The sequence below is a fragment of the Vombatus ursinus genome, unplaced genomic scaffold (genome assembly GCF_900497805.2).
Source record: "Vombatus ursinus unplaced genomic scaffold, bare-nosed wombat genome assembly UNPS02014821.1, whole genome shotgun sequence".
NCBI classification, from domain to species: domain Eukaryota; kingdom Metazoa; phylum Chordata; class Mammalia; order Diprotodontia; family Vombatidae; genus Vombatus; species Vombatus ursinus.
In genome coordinates, this window is record NW_020954599.1 from 4,241,501 (window position 1) to 4,252,012 (window position 10,512).

General features: G+C 40.7%; 1 protein-coding gene across 1 annotated transcript in view; it reads left to right on the forward strand.

The window, feature by feature from the left end:
• Nucleotides 1–10,038, forward strand: part of UNC5C (unc-5 netrin receptor C) — a 391,452-nt gene extending 381,414 nt beyond the window's left edge. Inside the window, exons 15-16 of the mRNA XM_027837574.1 lie at nucleotides 7,428–7,606; nucleotides 9,873–10,038. Coding sequence (XP_027693375.1) covers nucleotides 7,428–7,606; nucleotides 9,873–10,038 — 345 coding nt within the window. The remainder of the gene's footprint in view (nucleotides 1–7,427; nucleotides 7,607–9,872) is intronic.
• Nucleotides 10,039–10,512: the final 474 nt, after the last annotated feature.

The following is a 10,512-nucleotide window of genomic DNA, read 5'->3' on the forward strand; positions in this document are numbered from 1 at the left end:
AACACTGGCTCTGGAGCCAGAGAATCTGGGTTCAAATCCCACCTCAGACACTCACTGACTGTGTGACTTTGGTCTAGTCATTTAATATCCCTGAGGCTAAATTTCCTCAAATCTAAAATGGTGGATTCAATGATCTGGGAAATATCCTAACTCATCTCAACCAAATATTCTATGAAGAGAAAAAAGGGGAAAGAAGTAAATCAAGTGCCTACATCCTATCCAATCAATTCCTGCAAATCCTCCTCAGGCCCTTGGACTTGGGGGTGGGATGATAAGGGAAGAAATATATATTGTGTGTGTGTGTGCTTCCATGTGTTTGTGTGTGTGTGTGTGTGCGTGTGTGTGTGTGTGCATATGGTTCCTGAACTCTAACCCAGGATAACCTATGGGAGAGAAAGGACAGACCTATAGGACAGACTATAGAGAGAAAAATTGGTCTTTCTATCCCTAGCTTACTTCTCCTCCATGTTCCATGATAGCTGGCAGACCGCAAAACTCTGGAATTCCCCTTGGCAGCCATGTTCCTCACAGTCTTAGTTGGCAGCTTGCTTCTCTGCTGCAGGCCTGGATCTCAACTCTCCTTCCCTCTGCTCCCCATCACCACAGGTGATGGGTGATGCCAGTTCAAGTTGGCAACCCAAGAAGTCCCATTCCCAAAGCCAGCTGTCGCCTGGCCACATGGCAGACAGAAGCTTTAGTCTCCCCCGCGGTGTGTGTGTCTCTCTCTGTTCTTGACGCCCAAATTGAATGGTGGACCGGAGGAGGGAGACATAGGGAAATTTAGTATGTCCACATGCAGCCCCTTTGCTCCCTGGTGTCTCAATAATCTATTTCCCTAGCAAGACTTCCAGCCGCTGCCCCCCCCCCCCCCCGCTCCACATGCATCCAAAAGAGGTGAAACATCGTTATAGAAATACTTTCTTGGAGGGAAGTTAAAGATAATCTAGCCAATGCTACTCTTATTTTACAAATGATGTAACTGTGGTCTGTGGGGCTATGACTTGGTTAAATTCACAAGTATAATAAGCAGCAGGCTTGGATTTTGAAACAAGATAACCTGCCTCCAAATACAGGACATTTTCCACCATATCACATAGGACTGAGCACCTTGTGCAATGGTAACTTTTGCCAATACTCAGGAAGTATGGTCAGACCAGCTAGGTTCTATACCAAACTATGAGAGCATAAACCATCTGTATGAACTAAACAGTGTCATTTTGTATGTGTCACCAAATCTACTTATTCTGCTGTTTTACTCTGAAAGAAAGAATGAAAAGAATTCACTAGAGAAAAAACATCTGACCTTCATTTTCTAGAAAAATTTCCACTACTTCTTTGAATATGTGATCTCATTAATTTGAGCCTTCCATTCAACAGTGCAGATAGCAACTTATTCAGGCCTATCTCCTTACCCTATGCACTTCTTGTTCATGTCTTCCCATAAGCCCCTCACTGGTGTATAGGCAATATATAGGGTTCCTTTACATAGATTTCTTCACATTAAATGAGTAGTAGTAAAGGAGATGAGGCATATCACTACCAATTTGTTACTAGTCCAGCTTCTTCTTCTATTCATACATCACTGTGATGAAATTGCTCATGCTGATGCTAGTCTATAATCTTTCATTGTAGCTTATCTGTATTATCTACTATGTATCTGTCCATTGCCCTTTGGGTCACCTATAATTTTAATTCTTTATAGGCTATGATATCCCATGATTCATAGTCACATAACATCACTGGAAGACTACCAGTGTTAAAAAGATTGGCCTTTATCTCACAGAGAAGCTGGGGGAGGGGAGGTATTAAAACCACTATGTAATTTTCCAAATGCAATCTCCCATGTCTGAAGCACTGTGGTCAGTTCTGGACACCAGGTTTTAGGAGGCTTATCAATATATGCTAGCAAGAATCCAAAAGAAGGCAACCAGAGTGGGGAAAGACCTCAAGTTACTGTCATAGAAAGATCAGGTAAAGGAATTGAGAATCTTGAACCTGGAGAAGAGAAGACTGGGGTGCAGGGGAGAGGAGAGAATCTTCTACTTATCTTTATGTATTTAAAAGGAGGTCATCTGGAAGAGGGATTAGACTTGTTCTCTTAGATGCCAGGAGTATAACTAGGAGTAACTAGTGAAGGTGCAAAGAAACACAATTAAAATTGACGAAAGTACAAACTTCCTAAGGATTTGAGCTCTTCCAAAGGGCCTCTTCTGGAAGTGGTGGTCCCCTCCCCCCACCCCCACCAAAAGCCTTGCCTTTGGAGGTCTTCAAGCCAACCTAGATGGCAGCTTGTCCATTGGAGAGCTTGTCTCTACAATGACAGTTGTAGAGAGAGAATGAGTCTCAATAAATGACCATGACTCGAGGTCTTGAAACGAACCTTAGGACCTTCCAACTCTACAATGCTATAAATGGAACTCTCTGATCCATATGCCCTGGCCTCTCCTTTTTGTTATCTCTTCTAATCTCATGTTGATTTTGGCCTCTATACATATATATATATATATACATATTCGATTCCATACAAATGCTCTTAACTAGTTGGGGCAAAAGGGGCAATATATAAATGTAAGTTGGTGGCTCTAATACCCTATAAATGAAGCAACTTTGGAGGGTCAAGACTGTGCTCAGGCAAATTCGAGTTCAATAGTCAGTTTCATGGTCTCATAGATAAGAATAAGTCTGTATGTTGGTGTCCTTTTCACTTTCAGCCTCTGCTGTTTATTTGATCCACCTATCCATGTAGGATCATTAGAGGAAAATTAGAGGACATGAAATGATATTTACCTTTTGTGCTGCCTCCATTTCAGTCCTTGTTCTGTCTGCTTTCATCATTCCCATAAGGTCTGGAGAGCAAGCAGTCATATCCAAGACTATGAATTCTTCTGGACAACTTTAGGGCAAGTGTAGAGATGGCCCTAGAAATTTACTGATTCTGCAGAGTCTTGAGAATAAAAGCTATTACCCATAACATCTGGTTGGATATTTATTGGATGTAAAATTATATATTCATCTAGGGAAAGCACAACATCAAAGACAGATGGTACAACCACAATCATAAACAATTATTGTAATAAGTGCTGGATTTAGATAGTCTCTAATTTTACCTACCACATAAGTGGAAGAAGTAATGGCCATCTTTAATAAAACTCAAGTATTTGTGCCATCAATAGCCACTGCTGTATCACTTATTGAGGCCAGGAAGGATGCCCTGCCTTGCTACTAATATTGGTATAACTAAATACCATAAGAATTGAACTCTTATACTTGCATGGACTTATGATTTTTTTTCTACTCTTACTCAGGAACTGTGTAACTAAGTCCTTGACCTTTTGTCATAGCTTAGGTGCTCAATAAGAGGTAGATGGGTGGTACAATGGATAGAGCACTGGACTTGGAATCAGGAAGATCTTCGTTCTAAGCTGTGTGTCCCTGGGCAAGTCACTTAACCTCTCTCAGCCTCAGTTTCCTCATATGTAAAATGAGCATAATAATAGAGAATGTAGTGAGGGTAAATCTTAGAGTGCTATATAAATGCAAGCCACTCAATGAATGAATGAATTCATTGATTCATTCATTATGTTATGGTAGTGATCTTGGATTCTTGACAATATGTCTATGACAGTAGAGCAAACTTTAATAGATCCTACAGGATGAAAAGGCTTTGAGTATAAGCTCTGTGATAAACCCTATATTTGCCCTTCAAGAACTTGTTGTTCTTGTTGATGTTGTTGTTTGTCCTTCGTTCCCAAAGAGGACCACGACATCAGGAAGATGGTGCCATGACTTGCAAATGAATTGGGTTTAAGTGAGGAAGAGCTGTGCAAGGTCACCAGTCTCACTTCCTCCTTTGGAGCCCTCTGGGACCAGTGGTAATATATAGATCAGGATGACTGGAGATGTCCCCCCATTCAAGAACTAGGCTAGCTAAGTATAGAGAGATTCAACACCACATTGGCCATCAGATGATGACTTTTTACTAAAGTGCAGAGGAGGTGCGATCTGCAGATCATTATCAATGGAATAACAGTGAAATGAGGAAACCTTTCAGGAATAAAACATTGACTAATGTACATTAGTATCAATATTTTCCTGATCTCTCATGTAAGGATTCTGACATATGTCAAAATCTTAAAATCCCGGTTGTGTTGGAGCTTTAAAACAAACAAACAAAATACCCACGAAATGGTCCTTTGACATAGTATGTGCCAGATTTTGGGTCAAGAATCTGGCTACTGTGACTAGGGCCAACACTGCTCTGAATATTATTACAAAAATTAGTTTTGCTCTAAACTGCCCTCTATGCAGCAAAGTGGCCACTACACAGCATGAATCTATAACCAGCAAAACAGAGTGTTGGCTAAAGCTTTACAAATGAAGCTCAGTTTTGCAAAATCAACACCAGACCCACAGGCTCCTTCAATTCCCACCACAGGGAATAAATCAGGATGCCCTTGGTGGCTGCTTTTGCTGGTCTATACCTGCTCTGAAGGTGTTGGCAGGGAGAGTTTCACAGAATATCCTTAGCAGTACACCATTAATTGTGCCCTAGGTTTCTCTGCTGCTGGACATGAATCTCTCTTGTTTTTCCTCCAGCAACTAATGTTGAACACCCAGGGGTTACCCACTTTAAAGTCAATTCAATTGATTTTCTTATATTGCTTTAATAGTTCTCAGACAACATTTGCTTTTGCCTTCTTGATACATAAATGTAATAACTAGATTGGCTCCTGTTTTCTCCTGCGGATGAGAGTCAGAATTTTCATTGATGCTCTTTTGGGGACTGACTCTGCTTAAAGGATTAATGTATGGTTTCATTGGTAGAAACTAGATTTGCAGGTAGAAGACACCTTTTGAAGGTCTCCTATGTTTTCTGCTTCCTCAAAGACAAAAAAAAATTTCAAACTTATTTTAATATAATTTTAGTCATATAGGATTTTGGTCATCTAATCTACCCCAGTAACATTACAGATGAAAAAAATAATTCAGTTTGAAGAAAGAGAAGTGACTTACCCCCAAGTTACACATATATTCGGTAGCAGAGTTAAAATGGACATTCATTCCTTCGAGCTCCAAATACTGTGTTGTTTCTCCTCCAATGTGCTGCCTTCTCATATGGTTCCTGTCATTCAATCCAATTCGTAAAACATTATTAAGTGCCTCCTGGTTGTCCTGCTATTATAGGCAGCCAGGTTTAGTTGATAGAGAGCTGAAAAGACCTGGGGTCAAGTCTCACCTTTGATACAAACTGGTTGGGGGACCCTGGGCAAGTCCCAATCTCTCAGTGTTCTGGGTAACAATTAGAGATTCTAAGTTTCAAAGAATGTCATGACTTGCATGGGTAGATGGGGTTTCCTTATCAGAAAGTCTGCTATACTAAAGAAACCTCAAGTCCAGTCCCTCTTCCCCAATTGTCCTAAGTGTAAGACACTGGGCTAAGTGCTAGGGATAGTGACGCAAAGACCAGAACAAAGAAGTCTCTGCTCTCAAGCAACTTACATTCTACAGGGCATCTGGGGGTGTTGGGAATACAACTCGTACCAAAGTAAATAAATCCAGAGTAATCCAAAGTCATTGTAAGTGGGAGAAAGTTGAGGAAGGGAAGGACCACAAAGGTCTCGGGTAGAGGTAGCAACTGGAGTGAGCTTGGAAGGAAGCCAGGGATTCTAAGAGGAGGAAGTGAGGTGGGAAAGCCTTCCAGGCAAGGGGAAGAACCTGGGGGAAGGGAAGAGGCAGGAAAGTAAGTCAAGTATCTCATTTAGCAGCCACCAAGTTGGGGTACAAGGGGTGACCCATCCTGCCACTTCCCACTGGCTTTCTCCTTTGCGTCAGACATTCTCCAACAGATCCAACTTCTAGCAGTTAAATGTCAGCCCTGTTCTTTCTCAGGGTGCTGTCTTGGTCCTTCCCTTTGAAGTCTGACTCTTTTCCTGCTCATTCCTGAAGGACCACATTAGAAAACTGTATTTGAACTGTTCCAGTGCTTTCTATCTAGAATCATTTTCTATATGAAGCAATAAATCCACAGACTATGCAAAGTTATTGCACAAATACAGACATCCCTTTCACCTCACATGGGTTAGGGGCATGGCACTCCCATGATCTAGAAAATCCACATAAAAATTTTTGGCCCTCCCTTCACATCAGGGGAGAAGTCTGAATTATTATGATATTAAAAGTTAAAATATGTTGATGATATACAATATTATACATATATTTTATGGATTTCTGAGTTTCTAAGCTTTTTCTATGTTGTCTACTGGCCTTCACGTGTCATCTGCAGCTTCCTCAAAACTCCCCCACAACTCCTATTTAATTTCTTATACCAATCCGTGATATATCAAAACCACAATGGGGAAAGCCGTTATGTGGAAGAAATAACTGTATTTCTGATGACTTAAGTAGAAGGACTGGATCTGTGATTTCATTGACATAGGGAGCTCCCAGATGAGGCAATTCTTTCTAACAAGGCAGGCCAGCACTTTCTCTGTGAAATTATAGTCTTAGAGATTAGAATAAAGAACACTGAGAGTGTGAGTGACTTGCCCACAGTCACTCAGTATTTTGTCAGCAGCAAGATTTGAACCCAAGTCTTAAGCCAATTTCTGACTAAAGAGAATAATAGTGCTTAGCCCTGGGTCTTGAACATAGCAGCCACTTACTAAATGCTAGGTGATTATCTTTCATTATTTGCTTTCCTCAGGAAAACACATCCTAGGGACACAGAATTAGAGGCCAAGGTCATCTGGTCCAAATTGGTAGTAATTTCCTACAATATTCCTCACAGGTGATAATTCACTTTCTGCTTGAAGATCTCCAGTGATCCACACTGATGCTAATTGTTCAAAATCATTTTCTTACCTTAACTTAAACTGACCCTTCTACAATTTCCACTCATTGCTCCTGAAGCCTGTTTTCAAGGAGAACAGTCTAATACCACCACTACATGACAGACAGCCTTCCCCATGTCTGCCTCTGGCTATCATGTCCCCACCTCACACCTTCTATTCTTCTCACTAAACTTCCTACTTTCTTCAGCTGATGTCTGCCTGGTCTTTAGTCTCCTCTCCATTGTCATTTATCATCCTCGGGACACTTTCCGGTTTGTCAGTATTATTTCTAAAATGTGTTGCCTATAATTGAAAACATTCCAGTTGTAGTGTGACCAGAACAAATACATGAAACTATTCCTTCCCTCTCTGGACATTATGTCTCTATTAATACAGCCTAATATTAAATTAATTTAACCTTCCCTACTAGTCCCCTCAAACCAACCAAACTTTTCATATCCTGTTCTTGTGTCATTTATTTTTTGAACCTAAGTGTAGAACTTTACATTTATACTCATTTAATGCATTGATTAAATATTGATTGCCCTTTGTTTTGCCAATAACAATGACTGTGTTGTTTTCTCTACTGAAATACAGGAACCCACTGGCATCGATTTTCCCCTTCTGGACCCAGCAAGTACCATCACCACCATCACAGGACCCAATGCTTTCAGTATCCCTCTCCCTATTCGGCAGAAGCTCTGCAGCAGCCTTGATGCCCCTCAGACCAGAGGTCATGACTGGAGGATGCTAGCCCACAAACTGAAGCTGGATAGGTAGGCGCAACCATTCGTTCATGCTCCAACTGCCTTTCAGACATCTCATATTGGATGTCAGGTAGACATCCTCATGTTTTTCCTATTATTGTTGGAGTCAACATCACCCTTTTGGTCAGGCTCACAAATCATCCTTGCCTCCTCACTGTCTCATACACCCCATAGTCAATCTGTTGCCAAAGGCTGTTGATTCACCTTTGCAGCATCTCTCAAATATACCTTCTTCTCTCCTCTGAAACCACCACCATTCTAGTTCAGGCTCTTATTACCTCACACCTGGACTACTGCAATAGCCTACTGGTGAGTGTGCCTGCCTCAGGTCTCTCCCCACTACAATCCATGCTCCTTCAGCAATTGAAGTGATTTTTCTAAAGCTTAGGTCTGACCATGTCACTCCCCTACTCAATAAACTTCAATGGCTCTCTATCACCTCCAGAATTAAATACAAAATCCTGATTGACATTCAAAGCCCTTCTTAACCTATCCCCCTTCTACCTTTCCAGTCTTCTTATACCTTAATCCCCAACACATATCCTTCAATTCAGTGACACTGGCTTCCTTTCTGTTCCAGGAAGAAGACCCTCTATCTCTCAGCTCCAGGCATTTTCTCTGGCAGTCCCCCATTCCTGGAATACTCTTCCTCCTTATCTCCACCTCTTGGCTTCCCTGGCTTCCTTTAAGCCCCAATTAATATCTCTTCTTCTAAAAGAAGCCTTTCCTGTCCACTATTAATTCCAGTTCTTTCTCTCTTTTAATGATTTCCTCTTTATCCTGTCTATTTATTCGCTTATTGTCTCTTGCAATAGATCGCAAGCTCCTTGAGGGCAAGGATTGTCTTTTGCCTTGTTTTTTTTTTTAATTCTCAGTACTTAGCACAGTGCCTGGCACCCAGTAGGTACTTAATAAATGTTTATTGGCTAAGTGACAGACTTCCCTTCCCAAATCCTTCCCCATTTAATAATCTCACATAGCATTTTGCTTTGTAGTGTATGTATCATGTAATATTGTTTTATACAATTATCTTCATTGGTGCTTTACTGCCTTAGTAGCCTGCTCTCCTTGAAATCAATGGCCATAGCTTCTCTAAACATTATATTTATCTTGGTACATAGTGTGAAAATGTTCTTGATAAACATGGATTATATTGTATTTTGTTATATTCAATTCATTGCACTCTGTTATAGTGTAGAAAGGGGATGTGTGTTTTCTTGCCCTGGGCAAATATGCCTAGAGCCATGACAGAGGGGGTAGGGGAATTAGTCTCCAGTTTTAGCCATTGATCAAAGCAGTGTTGGGTAAGTCCTTATGTTTCATCATCATAATAATACTCATTGTTATATAATAATACTTATTGTTATACAATAACATTTTATAATTTTATAATTTTATTATAATTTACAAAGTATTAGTATTGCAACACATAGACAATGAATAGAAAACTGACCTCAAAGCCAGAAACACCTTGACTCAGGTCCTGCCTCTGATACGCCCTGGCTTTGTGATCTTGGACAAGTCCCTTAGCTTCTCAGCACTCTGGACAGCTCTCTGATTTTCAGAGAAGTTGCTGTTCACTGGAAGGTTCCTTCACTAGTGAAATCCCAGGTTTAGTCCCTATATCTAGTTTTATACTAATCCTGTGAGGTAAGAAGTGCCACTGTAGTAACTGTAGTATGCTAATTTTTCATATGAAGAAAAGTGAATAATTTGCCCACAATCCTACAGTTGAACTGTTGGACAGATGCTTCTGACACAAACTCCAGTTTCCTTTTTCCTGCAACCAAGATGGGCCATCAAAGGTTACCCATTTCTTCAGGGCTTTCCCTTTTTTTTTTTTTTTTTTTTTTGTTGCTGGTACCGTGTGATGACAAAACATTTTCTAATTGGATAAAACCAAGTAGGGAAAATCTATGCATGCTTAAAGGACTGCCTCCTCCCCACTCTCCAGTATAACCCCAGTATAACGCTAGGAAGAAAACTTAAATGCTTCCATCTAAGGTCTTGACCACAGTCATTCTTGTCTCTGAAAGTGACTTACTGAGGGCTGAGATGGAACCTGTTTCTAAATCACAGTTTTTGGCTGGTGCTGATCCAATAAAGTTCAGCCTGTAGTTATGGAGAAAGTGGGCACAGCTGGGTGATTGTGCTTTCTCAGATATAACCTGGATACTTATAAGGCCAGTGAGGTAACATATGCAGGTCAGAATGCAGTTGGATAGCCGACCTGTACGTTTTACCATTCAGCATGTTTTACTGTTCTCTATTACAGATACTTGAACTATTTTGCAACAAAATCAAGTCCTACTGGAGTTATCCTGGATCTCTGGGAAGCTCAGAACTTCCCAGATGGGAACCTAAGCATGCTGGCAGCAGTCTTGGAAGAAATGGGAAGACATGAAACAGTGGTGTCTTTGGCAGCAGAAGGGCAGTATTAAACCAGCCTGGAACTGAAGAGGAAGGAGGAAAATGCACAGGGAATCTGAGGGCTGGCCTGCAGGCTATGACTGAGAAATACAAGCCAGACCAGATCAAGGAGCTTCACAGGGAGATTTCAGTGAAAGGAAGAGAGAGAGAGAAAGAGAAAAAAAAACCCAACCAGAAATGGCTAATTTTCATTCCCACTTTACTTGTACATTATCACAGGAGTTAAGAGAAAAGACGTGTAAAGTTGTACCTTGAATATAGAAATCAACCTAACTTTTCTCTTAATTGGGTTGTGCTGCATGGTACAGGATTTTACAGTTTCCTAGGAAACGGTTTTTATTGCTATCCAGATATATTGGATAAACTTTCTTAACAGACCCAATTTCTATGAACATTGTTTACATCAGATTTGGACAGCGATAAGGACACCGTTCATGGCTCTTTCTATTTTTGTTTAAACCATTTGAAGTTGAAGCTGTGGACGC